The sequence below is a fragment of the Scomber scombrus genome, chromosome 20, assembly GCF_963691925.1.
Source record: "Scomber scombrus chromosome 20, fScoSco1.1, whole genome shotgun sequence".
Taxonomy (NCBI): Eukaryota; Metazoa; Chordata; class Actinopteri; order Scombriformes; family Scombridae; genus Scomber; species Scomber scombrus.
Genome location: NC_084989.1, coordinates 22,965,119 through 22,982,421, shown reverse-complemented (window position 1 = coordinate 22,982,421; position 17,303 = coordinate 22,965,119). Strand labels below are relative to the sequence as shown.

The window sequence follows — 17,303 nt, the reverse complement described above, 5'->3', positions numbered from 1 at the left end:
CTCCTCCTCTTCCTCTTCTTCTTCTCTCTCCTTCTCTATCTGATCTGTCAGAGATGCATTCAGCCCTGCTGCTACGCCAGCTCTCTGTTTTTTTATACCTGCAGTGAGAGTTGGACTTTCTATGAAAAATAATAAAAAAGGATAATCAGCTAACGAGGCATCGTGGGTTTTATTGAGCGCAAACAGGACCAACGTGGTTTCTATGTTTGTTGTTTTTCCTCATTTCAACTAAATGTTAGTTGGATTTCTTTCTTTCTTAGTTGTTTTTCTGGTTATTTTGTTCATTTTCTTTAATTCTGTTAAAGATTTTCAGCTATTTTTTTCTACAAAGGTAGATAAAAAAATAAAGATAAAGGGACACAATGTGCTTCTTGTGACTTTTTGTCATTTTTAGATTGTTACGATGTTAGATGTTAAAGGTGCAGTGTGTAGATATTTGTAGATATTTTGTAAATATTCGTCCCTCTGATGAAAACTCTTGACTTTCATAGTTTATGTCAAAATTTTAACATCATTTTTCACAAATCTACAACAAACAAAATTATCACAAAGCTCCTTTAAATCCCAATTATTTTCATATACTAATTAAAAGTGTCCTGCTATCTTAAGTCCAATAAACCTTCCAGAAATTAAAGTTTATTATGTGAAATTCAACAAGTTGATTAAAGCTGTTGGTTTGGTCTAGAAATTATCTGCAATTATCCAAAAAAACATGATTAATTTACAGTAAAATCTTCATTCTTCATATAAAACCATCACTTAAAATTCAAATTTCTAAATTTTTCTAAAGAAACCTGCAGTAGATTAATTGAATCTGACAGTTAATGTAACGCTGTCCACTTTCAACCAATCACAGCGGTGTGAAAAAAACACATCGACTCATTTCTGCTGAAGATAAAAACTGTAAAAAAAAAAAGGAAATTAAATTAATTAAGGAAAAAAGACACAAGTGATACAGAATATACAGTATATTTATATATTTACACACACATGCACTGATAACACAAATACAGCACTAACACTGTCAGGACTGGATGTTTAACACATTATTAAACTTCTACAACCTGGGTCTCATTTACAGTCACATGTTTAATGATGACATGATGATATTTATAGATATAATTCATCATTTCTGTCACTTTTCAAACAAAAACAGCAAAAATACTCTGCTATCTAAATTTCTTTGGGTTTTAAACTGTTGGTTGTACAAAAAACAAGATATTACAAGTCAATCAATAGAAAATTAAACTATTAAAATGATCAATTTACTCTCATTTTTTAACACTATGGCAAAACATCTGCTGGTTTCAGCTTCTAAAATGCTTTTCTCTGTAACACATGACAATAAACTTAATATCTTAAAAGTTTATCTCTGCTGAAAAATAATCATTTTCTATATATAATAATCTTATTGATCATGAAAATAATCTTTAGTTGCAGCTCTACATTTAAAAAACATCACAAGAAATTGTCATTTTTCACTTTTTCTAACAGTTCATAGACTAAAAGTTTCATCAACAAGATAACTGATAATTAAAATAATGATTGCAGCATTGTTTTTGGCTTCATCTCAACCAGTTATTTTAATATTTTAACTAACCACTACATGATCAACATGTTGAACTCGAACTTTTCTGGTTTTAAAGTGTTTTGGTTAAACTGGATTTAATTAAATGAGTCTGAGTATGTTTTTTTAGTGGCTCCTTTGCACACAAATAAATATCTGATAGTTATTTTTAAAGTGAGTTTTGCATGATTCATACATGAGTCACAAAGTCTGGAACTGTTTAGGATTTGTGAAATGAGTCAAAATGAAAGAAATGAAAAACGACCTCATTCTGCACATTTGTTGACATGTGAGAAATAAACCTGTTGACTGTCTGGTGGAGTTAGATAAGAAGATCGATGCTCCTCTCAGTAAATATGAAGCTGGAGCCAGTGGTCAGGCCCAGGCTAACTGTTTCCATATGTTTCCAGTCTTTATGCTAAGCTAACTAGCTCCAGCTTCATATTTAAGGCTCGTCCACACCAAGAACGATAAGTATAACTATATAGTTTTAAAAATGGTTGTAACTGCAGTGGATGGAGGAATCAACACAACTATAACGACATCGACAGCCAATCAGAATCCTTCCTATAAACCACATAGCAGCCTGACAGCCAATCAGAATCCTTCCTATAAACCATACAGCAGCCTGACATTTACAGTAAAACTTCAAAACCTGCAAATATCATCTTAATTGTGACTTTATTTATCTATATTTATTTATTTTAATGCGGCTTTGCTCCTCTCTCAGCACAGATTGGAGCAGAATTACTTTAAGAGAGGTTTGTCGTGTTTATTATACAAAGATGCTGGAGCTTTGTTTTCTATTATAATGTAGTAAAAACAAAGTTAATGGAACTTTAAGGCTTCAGATCTGTGTTTATACTGTAAATACTGAAACATCACAGCAACTAGTGTCTGACATACTTCTGATAAACACACTGAATCATCACCTATCTTTTTATTTCTCTGTATAACATACAGCAGTAACAGCTCATCAGTATCTATTTTCATTACCTGCAGACACAGCTGGAACCAGCAGGTGTTTACAGGACGTTATCGTTCATAGTGTGGGCGGCCTTTTATTGTACAGATGCAGCAGTGAAAACCATCTTTAGCTAGAAAATATTTACAAAAATATTCCTTTAAAATGAAGCCGGTGAGAAAAAGTTAAACACATCAAACTGACATGAGAGTAAAAATGACAAAAATAAGACCCAGGTTGTGACCAAAAACATCAAATTCTCCTTCGATTCTCATTGATACCAAAAAACTGTTTTTCTACACATGACGTCAGAATGAAGAAAAAAACATCTTAATGCAAATGTGAAAATAAAAGCAGTGATTTCCTGCTGGATAAAAGCTGAGTTCTTCTGTAAAGATCAGTTCAGTCAGAGGTCGCTGAGCTTCAGTTAGAAGTCCGAGTCGTCCGTGGCAGAGTTGTCCGCGCTGGTTGAAACACCGTGAGTCAGCGGCTGCTTCTCCGCCGACTCCAGCATCTTCTGCTTCTTGTCGTGGTTTTTTAGGTGGACGCTCAGACCCCTCTCCGTCATCTCGTATATCTTACACCTGGCGCAGTAGTACGGTGAAACCCCGACATGCCTGAACTGATCCGACAGGTACGACACCAGCGACTTGAAGCCTTTGTTGCAGATGTCGCAGCGGGGGATGACGCCCGGGTGCTCCGCCTCCAGGTGTCTCCTCAGGCCCCACCTCGACCCTTTGTACCCCACCTTCCCTCCTCCTCCTCCTCCTTCCTCCTGCTCCTCCTCCTTGCTGTCAGACTGGGCTGGGCAGAGGAAGCAGGTGAACACGGCGTCCTGGTTGGCATGGCGACGCGTGTGGACGTCCAGCTCCAGCTGCGTGCGGACTGTCTGCTGGCAGGAGGTGCAGAAGAACGTCTTCTTGCCCTCCATGTTGTGCATCAGTTTGAGATGCACCGCCAGGCCCGACGCTCGCTTGAAGGAGCGGCCGGGCGGCGGGCACTGCGCGCAGATCAGCTGTCTCTTATCGGAGCCCGAGTTCAACCCCATGACCTCGCTGTACTCCTCGCCGAGCTCTAACACGCTCTTGTTGCTGTTAAAGCTCACCGCCTCCTCCTCCTCCTTTTTAACCTCCGCCTCCTCCTCCGTCGTCATCGTCGCCTTCCTCTTCGGCCTCACCTCGGGTCTTTGCCTCGTCGGTCGAACGGACGGCTTTGACGTCACCTCGACCTCGCTCTCCGCAGGATGTCTGATAATCGGCTTTTTGGGCGGAAGCGACCGATCCACGGACATCGTGAACTGGTAACTCTCCCCTTCCTCTTCAGGGTTTGAATACTCGATGACGTAGACGCCGTCTTCCTCTTCGTCCTCCGCCATGGCCTCCTCCGCCGTCGGCAGCTGGTACTCCATCTCGTAATACGCCGCCCCCTCGTCTTTCTGCTTCCCCCCCACCTGACACTGCTCCGTGGCGATGTGGCTGTCGTCTATTCTCACCACCGTTATCTGGTCCATCCCACCTGCGTTTTCCCAGTTTCCGTTTCCTGTCACCACCGAAGATGACGCCGCTTTTCCTGCAGCGCCGCCTCGGACCCCCAGCTGTTCAGACGACTGTGAACAGAGAGGAAAACTACTGAATATCTGACAAAACTAAACATTTGAAGATGTCACCTCGGCCTATAAGAAAGTGTTTCTTCTCATTATTTTTGGACATTTAATAAAATAAAAGAATTGATCGATTATGAACATTTTACAGTATAATGCACCACATCACCCACAATAATATACAAAAGAGAATTATTACTGCTCTTTTTCCATCTAAACTTCTCACATGCTTTCATTTCAATAAATGTTCAAATGATCCAATATTTCAGCAAAAATCAAAGATTAGAGAAAAAGTCCAAAAACTGAAAACACATTTGTGTATCAGAACTTAGTTTTTTGTTCTTTCCTCTCCCATTAATCATCTCACCACCCCTCACATTTATCTGCTGACCCTTTGGAGGGGCCCCACCCCTAGGTTGGGAACCACTGGACTAAACTAGCCAACTGTATATAAAGTAGTGTAAACTAGCTCCACCTCCAGCAGCTACAACAGTAACATGCTGCTCTAACACTGATGCTTCACTATTAATAATCTAATGATGTCATAATAATAATATATCAGTCAGAGGACCAAACCACTACTTTACTGTAATACTGCATACTACATCACTATAATACTGCAGTACTTTTACTGTAATACTGCATACTACATCACTCATAATACTGCAGTACTTTTACTGTAATACTGCATACTACATCGCTCATAATACTGCAGTACTTTTACTGTAATACTGCATACTACATCACTCATAATACTGCAGTACTTTTACTACAACAATATTTTAACTTTCATAGATGCATGTATATTTACTTGTTATAGAGTATGTTTACATTGCTGTTTTGATACTTTTACTTAAATAAAAGGATGAACATTATGCATAAAAACTTTTAAAATGCAGATTTCTCTGTAACAAACACTCACCATGCTCCTGCAGCTGAAGTCAGACATCACAGCCAAACTAGTCTGCAGCTAGCTTAGCAGCCAGGTGGCTAACGTGCAGCGTGAAGGAAATATATGCTCAGACTGGGACTATTTCTTTACACTTTGCGCCTATTGGCTATTTAATGGTCAAAGCGTCTAAACACGCGTCTAAATGTGCAGAAAAAGACGATAATCAAGCTTGACTCGGTGCAGGAAGGGGAACGGCTCTCGTTTACAAGCAAAGCAAAGCAGAGCCCCCTTAAAATGTCTATTTCTTTTTTCTTTTTTAAGAAAATAAAAAAACCCAAAACAGCATGGCGGAAGGACACGTCGCCCCCTGGCGGCGCGGATGAATACACACTGAAACAGTCAAGCAGCGTTCAGGATTACGTCATCAAAGTTTAGCGGGATTTTTTATTTAGGTTTACAGAAAGTTAAACATCTCAAAGATCCTAATAGGTCAAAATAAACACTTACTGTCTCAAAAGGCTCGCAGGTAGCAGGGGCCTTATCTTCATCCCGTATTCTCTTTCTTTCATATCTAGCACAAATAATAGAGTACAGTTAAGTTAAAAAACACAAAATAATCAACACATAAAGAGATAATGCAATAACATGATAAAGAAGGCCATACAAATAGATCTTATTGAAAGTAGAAAATTACAAATACATGACATGACACTGACCTTGCCACCTTTCCTGAGTCTCTGGTGCTGCTGTGTGAAAAAACGGATGGAACAAAATCTGGACTATCACAATCCAAGGACGGTGCTCCTGATAAGATATCAAAATAAGATTAGCTCTGTTTATTGTTTATTTTAACCTATTTTCTTTTTTACGAGCTCAGCCATAATGAGCACCAATAGCACAAGCATTAACGTTAAATCAAAGTTAAAGAAAATCGTACACTACATGTAGCATTAGCTGTTTGAAGACACTTTCCCGTATGATTTTCACCCTGAACCAAGAAACCTAAACCAGCCATGCAGCTAATGTTAGTACTTAACAACAAACAGGGGAGCCACCAGGGATTTTGGGCCCCATGAAAAGATATCACATTGGGCCACACCAACCAGGTGCAATTGCTGTAACCACACCTCTACCTGTGAAGGTGTGCAGCTCTCCTGTAGTCCAATACTAACTGTACAATATCTACTGACACTGAGCTGTGATAATGGGAGACAGGACTGAACCATTTCATGTAATTAGAGGGGGGTGTATGGGCAATACAGAGGCTTTGGATGGTTCATTATTGCCATTAACAAGTGCATTATAAATGAAATATTTTATTAATGTCTATTAATTAATTATAAATTAATAAAATAAATACATTAAAAGTTCTAATAGGGCCCCTGTCAGTCACGGGCCCTTAGAATAATCCTAACTTTTCACCCCTTTACAGTTCCCCTGACAACAAAAGCTAAACTTAACCTTACAACAGAAAGCCAACGGTTAATTTTACAACCGTTAACTTAACGGGTTTTTTTTTACCGTTAAGTTAACGGTTAATTTTACAGACGGCAAATTTGCTGGCCAGTTAGTTAGGCTATTACCTACTGAATCAAACTAATATTGTCTCATTAACTATGGTAAAATCACACGCAGTCATAACTTACTTATTATCCGTCTTATTTTAGCAAACACAAACATACCAGACACGAAGTGGGCGCTGCACAGACTCTCGCCTCCTTTAGGACCTTCGGGACCCCAATCTGCCCTTTTAATGGCCTGGAGCCATAAACTTCTTCTTCTTTTGGCAAACGGATGAAATCGCCTCGGGATATTATACATTTTCCATCCATCCTTTTGCCGGTTTGTGCAGTTAACAGCGCAACAACTCCTTGTCATTTTCTTTTGCTGCTTGACTCCGCTTGTAAAAAATTAGAAAGGTCCCGCTTTCTGCCCCCTGGCTGCGCGCGCACATCTGCGATGACGTTACACAGAAACCCGTCTATATGTACAGTCTATGGTCATAAATCATTATTTTGAGATACTACCTCATTATTAGAGATACTAAGACATTATTTTTGAGATACTTAGTCATTATTTTGATAGTTTCTTATTATTTTGAGAAACTAAGCCATTATTTTTCATCCATCCATCCATCCATCCATCCATCCATCCATCCATCCATCCACCTACCTACCTACCTACCTACCTACATACTTACCTACCTACCTACCTGTCCATCCATCCACCCATCCATCCATCCATCCGTCCACCTACCTACCTACCTACCTACCTACCTATCCATCCATCCATCCATCCATCTACCTACTTATCCATCCATCCATCCATCCATCCATCCATCCATCCATCCATCCATCCATCCATCCATCCATCCATCCATCCATCCATCTACCTACCTATCTCTCCATCCATCCACCCATCCATCCATCCATCCACATACCTACCCATCCATTGATCCATCTATCTACATACCTACCCATCCATCCATCCATCCATCCATCCATCTATGTACATACCTACCCATCCATCCATCCATCCATCCATCCATCTATCTACATACCTACCCATCCATTCATCCATCTATTTACATACCTACCCATCCATCCATCCATCTACCTACCTATCTCTCCATCCATCCACCCATCCATCCATCCATCTATCCATCCATCCATCCACCCAGCCACCCATTCTTCGATTCAATTGTCTCTGTAAACAATCCCCTGTTACAATAAAGCAACGTGTTTTTTTCCTCTCTTTAATATGTCGCAGGACGCATGCGCAGACCGGCTTCTTGTACCAGTGACTAGCATTAGCTTTATATTAGCTTCTCAGTCAGTCTTGCTTTCTCACATAGCTCTGTAAACACTTCACTACGCTGTTTATACCCAACCTTGACGGGACTAACGTGACCGAGGCTTGAAAGAATATGCCCAAGAATAAAGGTAAGAACCAAGAGAAGGATATTATGAGCTGTTGTTTTTATTTAATTTAAAGTTAATTTGCTGTCGAGCCCGCCGGTGAGACACGCAGCTAAAAACGTGACAGCTAGCATGCTAACCCTTAGCTAGCATTCCGGACTCAAAACTCATCTAAAACACCGCTATTAATAAACCCATATTACTATGATCACTTTGTTTAATTAAAGCCGGGGTTAATTAAACAGTATAAGATTAGCTCGTATCGGATAGACTCCCATTGTAACTCTTTTGATGGTGATTTCTAACCGGTGTAACTAGCCGCTACAGCTAACTAGCTCCATGCTAACTAACTCCACCCGTGTGGCCCTGAGACATCTGGGACTCTATACTTTATATTACTGATATTACATCCTTTAGTTTAATCAGCTAAACATATATTAGGTTATTATAACTATAAATGTGCCTCCTAGTGATAATGTCTGTTAAATTAATCAGATAGCTCAGAGGGGAAGTGGAAATAAACGCCTCTATGTTAATGATCTAATATAGAAAGGCTAAAACACACATTTAAACTAATATAATGTCTATATTATAGTTATAATAGGATAGTTAACTCTTATTAGAGCCTCTTAATAAGACAAGGGTCACTTTATATTCATTTAAACTAACACAATGTCAGTTAACTCTTATTTGAGCCTTTTAAATGTCACTTTTTGTTCTTTTGTCAAGTATAGAAAGGCTAAAACACGCATTTAAACTAATGTAATGTCTAGTAGAGTCTACTAGAGTAGGTTAGTTAACTCTTATTTCAGCCTCCTAATGAGACAAGGGACTCTTAAATGTCATTTTGTCCTCTTTTATCAAGTATAGAGAGGCTAAAACACACATTTAAATTAATGTAATGTCCATATTACACTTAAAGTAGGTTAGTTAACTCTTATTTCAGCCTCTTAATAAGACAATAGACTCTTAAATGTCACTTTATCTACATTTAAACTAACACTATGTTAGTTAACTCTTATTTTAGCCTCCTAAATGTCACTTTTCTTCTTCTGTGAAGTGTAGAGAGGCTGAAACACACATTTAAACCAACACAGTGTCTAAATTATAGTTATAGTAGGTTAGTTATAGCCCCACTTATTTTAGCCTCCTACTAAGACAAGAGACTTTTAAATGTAATTTTATCTTCTTCTGTCAGGCTAAAACAAGCATTTAAACTAATGTAAAGTCTGTTGTAGTTATAATAGGTTAGTTAACTCTTAGTTGAGCCTCCTGTCAAGTATAAAGAGGCTAAAACACACATTTAAACTAATCTAAAGTCTATATTAACGTAAAAGTAGGTTCGTTAACCCTTATTTGAGCCTCCTAAATATCAGTTTATCTTCTTCTGTGAAGTGTAAAGAGGTTAAAACACACACTTAAAGTAATATAATGTCTATATTACAGTTAAAGTAGGTTAGTTAACTCATTTTAAAACCTTATTTGAGCCTCCTAAATGTCACTTTATCTTCTTCTATGAAGTGTAGAGAGGCTTAAATACGCATTTAAACTAACACAGTGTCTATATAATAGGTTAGCTAACTCTTATTTGAGCCTCCTAATAAGACAATGGACTCTTAAATGTCACTTTATCAAGTATAGAGAGGCTAAAATGTGCATTTAGACTATTGTAACGTCTATATTATAGGTATTAAAGGTTAGTTAACTGTTATTTGAGCCTCCTAAATGTCATTGTGTCTTCCTCTGTGAAGTATACAGAGACTAGAGCACACATTTAAACTAACACAATGTCTTTATTATAGTTATAGTAGGTTAGTTAACTCATTAGGAGGCTTGAATAAAATTTTAAAATGAGACAATGGACTCTTAAATGTCACTTTTATCGTTCTCTGTCAAGTATAGAGAGGTTAAAACACAAATTGAAACTAATGTAATGTAAATATTAGAGCTCAGAGGCCGATCTATCCATCTCCAGAACACAAAGAGGGGACATTTGGGGCTAAAAAGACGTTTAAATCCACCTGATATGATTAACTCAGACTGCTGAAGCCTCATTTAAACTTTAATCGTTGCTTTAAATGACTGCGTGGACACACTGGATGTTGTCGCTCGTTATTTATTACCATTTATTCTCTTTCATTGTACATATGGGACCCTGAGTGTGTGTGAATAATTGTGAACTGATCCTCCCGCTTGTGCTTCTTACAGGAAAGGGAGGTAAGAATAGGCGACGTGGAAAGAACGAGAATGAGTCCGAGAAGAGAGAGTTGGTGTTCAAAGAGGACGGACAGGGTGAGTTCTGGTTCTGGTGGAGGTCTCGGTGGGTTTTCGGGGGGTCGAGGAGTAAACTGTCGACCACATCTGTCTGATTTTGTGTTATTTAAAAAGACGGAGAGTCGTTATTCTTTTCCCAATATGAGACATTTCTGGTTTAATCACTATAAAAATCAATTAAGGCTGCAACTAACGAGTAATATCATTTATTAATTAACTTTTTGACTATTTTTCTTGATTAATTTATCAGTTTTTTTGGCCCAAAATGAATTCAAACATCTTTTTTGGGTCCACAACTCAAATATATTCACTTTATTATCAATATAAGACAAAAGAAACCAGAATTATTCACATTTAAGTAACTAGAATCAGAGAATTGAGGTTTTTTTTTTTTGTTAGAAGAGTCAAATAAGTAATAGTTAATTATAATAACTGGGGATTAATTTTAGTAGTTGGCAGCTGATTGATTGATTGTGGAAGCTTTAAAGTTAAATATAAAAGAAGAATAAGGTGTGAATAAGGCAGCATGTGACTCGTATTGTCGTAGTAGATATAAATAAGTTTCAGCTCTGTAACAACTAAGACACTTTTTAAAGATAAAATGTATAAATTAAACTATTTTGCTTGTTTTCCTTTTTGTTCTTTAATAGTAAACTGATTATTTTTAGGGTTTTTAAGCTGTTGGACGAACTGAAAAAGTGATTTTAAAATGACAGTTTGAGCTTTGTGAAACTGTAATCAGCAGTTTTTAGTGTTTTATAGATTAAAACATCTGAGAATCATTTTTGTTTAAACTTAGAGCTGAAACGATTAGTAGACCAGCAGAAAATTAGTCGCTGCCTGTTATTGATCTTTTTTTGTTTGTTTCTAAAGGGGGAAAAGTCAAAATCCTCTTGATCCAGCTTCTTAAATGTGAATACTTTCTGGTTTCTTTTAGTCGTCTGTGACAGTAAACTGAATATATTTGAGTTGTGGACACTTTTTCAAAGTTGCATTTTGAGCTTTAGGAAACAGTTTTTTGTCACTTTAGAGATCTAATGACTAACTTATTAATTGAAGAAATAATCAGTTATTGTAAGTTTAAGAACCAAATAAACTTATTGGGTTAAATGTAATTTAAGCACTAAAATGTTCAGTTTAGAAGTGATGAAAATGTCAAATTAAATGTTGCATGAATCGACAGAGACATGATGTCATGAGAAATAAAAGATAGTTCAAACATTCAATTATCTACAAAAAAACTCTAAGGATCCTCTCAAAGTATTGATATAATTTTCTTATATAAATATTTATTATCTGGTTATATTTGTAAATCTGTCCTGGTGTTATGTTACTTTAAATAATAATGTCATATTAATTATTATCTCAGAAATCACTGGTCGCGTTACAGTTCACAATATTTATCAAACATTTAATATAATTAAAGCAACACACAGTGGACGATGATTATAATAAATGATATATTGAAGCAGTTTTGGGCTTTTTCAGTGAGCAGCGTGGATGTAATGTGAATAAATACAAATAAATATATTCCAACATTAAATGATTCTGCTGTTTGAACCTGTTTTAATTTATATTTAAATGATTAAATCATATTTCCAGAGTTGCTTTAAAGATTGATATCAGTAATCGGACACTGTGGCTTTGTGTGAACAGTAATAGAAGGGTTTTAATCCCATTATCTGTATTAATATTATCTAATTAAGTCCTCTAACAGTTTGTATTTAAAGCTTTAAATGTACAGAAATTCACCAGCTGACTGATTTCTAAACACAGTGAATCACCGTGAATGTTCTGCCTTATTGATCCCACATTTTTAGGCTCATTTCCCCTTTTTTTCCCCCCTTTGAAATAATTGAGCGTCCTCTCTCTCCTCTCTCTCCTCTCCTGCTTCTTCCAGAATACGCTCAGGTGATCAAAATGCTGGGGAACGGACGTCTGGAGGCCATGTGCTTCGATGGAACCAAGCGGCTTTGCCACATCAGAGGAAAACTCCGGAAAAAGGTGGGAATATCCCGACTCTTCCTCCTCACACACACACACACACACACCTTTTCACACACACACACATAGAGAGGAAACCCCCTCCTCCCCCCCTCCTCTTCCTCTCTGTGACGTAATGCTGACTCAGCCGGCTCCCAGTGGTCAGTCAGCCGTCACCGTTAATGTGGGACTATGGACTCAATTGACCGTGTGTGAGTGTGTGTGTGTGTGTGTGTATATATGTGTGTGTGTGAGGGTCACAAAGTGCAAAGTGTGTTTGACAGAAGGTGAACTTTGCTCCTTTTTCTCTTTTTTCTCCTCCAGGTTTGGATTAACACGTCAGACATCATCCTGGTCGGACTGAGAGATTATCAGGTGTGTGTTCTCCTCAGAGCTCGTTAACGCTGTGATGTCACGGCTCAGAGCTCGTTAACGCTGTGATGTCACGGCTCAGAGCTCGTTAACGCTGTGATGTCATGGCTCAGAGCTCGTTAACGCTGTGATGTCACGGCTCAGAGCTCGTTAACTGACCTCAGTTCATCAAGCAGCAGCTCGTACAAGTTTTAAAGGGTTTATTTAGTGATGTGTTTTCTGAAACAAATCTGATAAGCCTCAAGCTGACATTACTATTTTAATTTATAGATATATAAATGGATACTTAGTTGATTCTTCAAAGTAAATTGATTAGTTTACAGCAGCTACATCCACACATATTACACAGGAACACATCTCTTAACTATCCCATGGAAAATAATAAAAAGTAATTACTAGAAAGTTCTATTAAAAGAGCATCTAAAAATATAACCCTAAACAATTGTAAGTTAATTGAAATGGAAAGATTTAGAGGTTTAGATGTTTAGATGATACGTTGAAAAAAGGAAATAAATCAGCAACTATTTTGATAATCTTTTTTTTTTTTAAAGCAAGAATGCCAAAATAAATCTGCTAGTTTCAGTTTAAAGGTGAAGATTTAATGGCTTTAGGTGAATTATAACAGCTGTTTTTCCCCATTTTCTGACATTGTATAGACCAAATAACTAACAAATGTAATCAAGAAAATTAATGAACAGATCAATCAATGATTAAAATAGATGATTAAATAATAGTAATTAGTTTATTGGGAGCATATATAGTGAAAAACGTAACAGTACAAAGCAGAAAACACACAAAATACAAAGTTACACACAATAAAACATCACATACAGTGGAGAGAGAGCGTTTACATACCTGAGGAGCTTTTAACAGACTTAATAATTTAGGTTTCTTAATGTACTGATTGAACAGCAGCTTCTCATATCATCATCAGATAATACTGACTGTTTAAATGTAGTGTGATGAAATCCTCAGTTTAAACTCTTAAAAAGAAACTTTCAACCCAGCATTTTTCCTACGCTGATATTAAGATGATTTTAAACTAATTTACCAATTTACCATCTTAATAATCTGTAGAATCTGATGTTTATTCTGCAGCAGCACGTCCAATTAAATGAGGTTTTATCTTTTTAAACATGTCAGTATAAACTCTCTCTCTTTCTCTCTTTCTTTCTCAGGATAACAAAGCTGACGTCATCCTCAAGTACAACGCAGACGAGGCTCGTAGTTTGAAAGCGTACGGAGAGCTTCCAGAGCACGGTAAGTTACGGCAGCTGCTTTTAATTATACATATAAATATATATATTTTCACACCAACAGCATTTAGTGCGCTTTAATCGAACCATAGTTTGTTTGACACTTTGTTTCGGCTCGTTTTCGTCGATAAATAGGTCCAAAACGATCCAGTTGTAATGAATTATGGGTATGGAGGAGGCACTGAATTGTTAAATTTATATTTCATTCATATTTCTTCCTGAAGTGACTCCAGTGCATCATCAGATTATTTTCCAGTCACAGCTGCACCTCGTTTTCAAACTGTATCATTTGCCAAAAATGACCAGAAGTGGGAAGTAGCAGAGTATTTTTTTTACTTCCACCACAAACAATCAAACTGTAGATCTGAAAACGTAGTGCCATAGTGTCATCATAAAACCTCCTGTAGCCTCTAACAGCAGATATCAGCTCCTCTCTGTCACTTACTGTGATGCAGAGGCTCAGTTTGAACAGCAGGGGGCCTCGTTTACCTTCACAGTAATCACAACTTAAATGCAGAATGTTATGTCTTCAGTTTCTTAATTGTGACAATAAAAGAAAAGTAATATAAATGTTATATATATTTCCTGTCTCTAACTCTGCTGCACTCTCGTCTTTCTTTCTCAGCCAAAATCAACGAGACAGACACCTTCGGACCCGGAGACGACGATGAGATCCAGTTTGATGACATTGGTGATGATGATGAGGACATTGATGATGTAAGCTCTAAGTACTTATTGATTATTTAGTTAAGTTAATGTTCAGTAAATCTGACAAGCAGCCTGTTACAATAAAAGTACCGGGTGCATGTGAGAAACCTTCAATTTGCTTATTTTGTCCTAAACTGACAGACTTTCAAATTACTATAATAAAAAAACCTTAAAACCACATAAATAAATTGAAGGAAAACAGCAAATCTGCACATTTAAGTTTGACTAAGAGAATATTTAAAGATTGAAAAATGAGTTTAAATGATTATTTGGTCATGAAAATAGCTGCTGATTCTTTTGAAAGAGGGTTGATACCAGAGCAGAAAATTAATCTAAAACTATTTTGTTAATGATTTAAATCATTTTCTAAATCAAACCTAACACACTTTATTGTTACGGCTTCTCAAACTTGACTATTTTCTGCTTTTGTTTGCCTTTAATGTGACAATAAACTGAATATATTTGGGACTTAGTCAGGACAGAATCAGCCATTTGAAAACACTGTCTGTCTGTCTTTCTTTCTATCTTTCTTTCTTTTATTTAGCCTTAATTCAAACACATTAAAGCTAGAGAAACATTGTTAGTGATGTCAGATATTGAGTGAATGCTGTGAGCAGAAATCCTAATATTAGTGCAGTTCTTTAAGGGCAAAGTGTATGAATAAAAAGTGTAATTTAATGCTGAATAATCCTTTTTTCTCCATTTTCTTCCAGATCTAAAGACCTGCTACTAGAAGGGGAAGGTGGGATTTTACTAGAGATGCTCCGATTGGGATATTTTGAGCCGATACAGCGCACCGATAATAATTATTTTTATTAAGATCAGCCTATGCCAATCCAATACAGTTTATTCATATTACAGTATGTTTCCATTTATTCCAGTTTGTTCACCATCGGTAGATGTCTTTGTAGATTTTTGGAGAACTTTTAAGTGCATTTCAAACGAGGGGGAAGAATCGGAACTTTTTCATGAGTTCGTTTGTCGACATGAATGAATGAATGAACGAGTGAATGAGATGCTGCTTTTTAAAAGGAAGTCAGAAGGTCTCAGTTTATCACTCGCAGCAGCAGCCGGACGGCCACGCTGCGGGTTGCCCCCGGCGACCGACCCGTAGAGGCTGATCACCAGCATCACATTGAATTTGAAGGTGAATATCAGGAGCATCACCGCTTGAGTTTTATTTTCTTATTTTTTGTTGCTTTAAAAGATCCAACAAACGCAACAAATTCACCGTCACATTCACGAGTTTTCTTTTTTTTCTTCCTATTTTTTTTATTTTTATTTCCTTCCTTCCTTCCTGTAACGCTCAACAAGCACTCGCGCCGTTCTATGACTGCAAAAAAAACACACACACACACCGAAATGCGTCATCTTTTTAAAAAAATGTATTTATATTGATTTCACAGTTATTGTGGAATTTAGAAACAAAATAAAAAAAAACTACAGAATCTTTGGATTCGCCAATAAAAAGATAAACCATTTTGTGTTTTTTTGTTTTGTTTTTTTTCTCCTCCTCTTCTTCAGGCAGTCTTGTATCGTTGTAGTTGTCGTAAATAAAGACGTAGACAGTGTGAAAGCTGTTTATTAATGACAAGAAAGATAATAACACTTGAGTCTGTATCTTTTTCATTTTAACGTCATATTCCACTGACAATGTATTTTTATTATTATTATTTTTATTGGATTGAACCATGGCCGATAGAAGGCGACCCCATTTCCCCCCCTTAAATCAGAAGGAGAATCAAAATGTATTTTTCTATTGTTTCCCTTATTTGTGTCTCTTGTCTGTTTTTTTGTTTTTTTTGTTTCCATGTTTTTTTGTTGTTTGAACTCTTTCGTCGTCGCTGCTGCAGTTCGCTCTGTGGCGCTTCGACCGTGCGGTGAACCTCGGGCCGCTCTGTCTCAAGCTAGACCAGCGGTTCCCAAACACACACTGAGACACACACAAACACACACACAAACACACACACACACACAAAACCTAAAACCTCAGATCAGAGCCGTCTGTCTTACATCTTTTTACACATCCTCAACCTCCAAAAACCCCCGATAACGGTGACATACAAAACATAACATCTAGTTTCCTCCTTCTTCTTCTCTCTCTCTCTGCGCCCCTCTGGAACCCTCCCCATGTTCCCTGAGGGGGGCCCAGCACCTCAGTTTGGGAACCACTGCTCTAGACCTCATGGGGCCCTATTGTTGTAACTCTGAATTAATAAAAAAAAAATGTACTATGATGTTTGAAGGCTGGGTTTCCAATAAAGATCTTAACTCAACTGAAGCTTGGCAGGGAGGGGGTTGTGATTTTTCGGGGGGCGACACATGCATACACACATGCAGTTCCTGTTCTGACCTGAAGGTGGCGACATTGAGCGTAAAAGAGACGCTGTCCTTTCAGACTTCCAGGATGAAAAGAGGCTGATTTTCTTTTTCTTTTATGAGCAGATGAAACTTGTTTAGTGAGTATTTACCCGGCTGATGTTTCCTTGAGGCTCAACAGTTAACTCCAAACAACTACAGGCTCGCTGAATGTTTGAAGGTTGTTTTTTTTGTTTTTTATCCCACTAATTTCAGGTTTGTTGTTTTTAACCCAGAGGGAAGTTTGCCTTGAACACACAATGCTGCTGCTGCTGTACACCAAACAGTGAAATACTGAAACACCAGACACTGTATATCTGTGTCTATACAGTCAGCAGCCTCTTTATTAGATCCACCTGTTTAATCTAATTCAACCCAATGCAACAGCTCTGCTATAAATCCTACTTTTAT

General features: G+C 37.4%; 2 protein-coding genes across 2 annotated transcripts; one reads left to right on the top strand and one right to left on the bottom strand.

The window, feature by feature from the left end:
- Nucleotides 1–981: 981 nt before the first annotated feature.
- On the bottom strand, nucleotides 982–5,305 carry si:dkey-226l10.6 (myoneurin). The gene is made up of 2 exons (XM_062441827.1): nucleotides 5,054–5,305; nucleotides 982–4,137 (listed from the first exon to the last, which is right to left on the bottom strand). The coding sequence occupies exons 1-2, from the start codon at nucleotides 5,078–5,080 to the stop codon at nucleotides 2,959–2,961; spliced, it is 1,206 nt and encodes a 401-aa protein (XP_062297811.1). The 5' UTR covers nucleotides 5,081–5,305; the 3' UTR covers nucleotides 982–2,958.
- Nucleotides 5,306–7,826: 2,521 nt separating this feature from the next.
- Nucleotides 7,827–16,577, top strand: eif1axb (eukaryotic translation initiation factor 1A X-linked b). Its single transcript, XM_062441841.1, has 7 exons — nucleotides 7,827–7,965; nucleotides 10,150–10,233; nucleotides 12,116–12,219; nucleotides 12,523–12,573; nucleotides 13,749–13,830; nucleotides 14,452–14,543; nucleotides 15,248–16,577. The coding sequence occupies exons 1-7, from the start codon at nucleotides 7,950–7,952 to the stop codon at nucleotides 15,251–15,253; spliced, it is 435 nt and encodes a 144-aa protein (XP_062297825.1). The 5' UTR covers nucleotides 7,827–7,949; the 3' UTR covers nucleotides 15,254–16,577.
- The last annotated feature ends 726 nt before the right edge of the window (nucleotides 16,578–17,303 follow it).

Bases quoted from the DNA above. Each gene is read 5' to 3' on its own strand.
- si:dkey-226l10.6 (XM_062441827.1), bottom strand. From the start codon at position 5,080: ATGTCTGACTTCAGCTGCAGGAGCATG. The intron at 4,138-5,053 runs GTGAGTGTTTGT...CTCTGTTCACAG, and splicing joins ACTTCAGCTGCAGGAGCATG to TCGTCTGAACAGCTGGGGGT.
- eif1axb (XM_062441841.1), top strand. The intron at 10,234-12,115 runs GTGAGTTCTGGT...TGCTTCTTCCAG, and splicing joins GTTCAAAGAGGACGGACAGG to AATACGCTCAGGTGATCAAA. The intron at 12,220-12,522 runs GTGGGAATATCC...TTTCTCCTCCAG, and splicing joins GAGGAAAACTCCGGAAAAAG to GTTTGGATTAACACGTCAGA.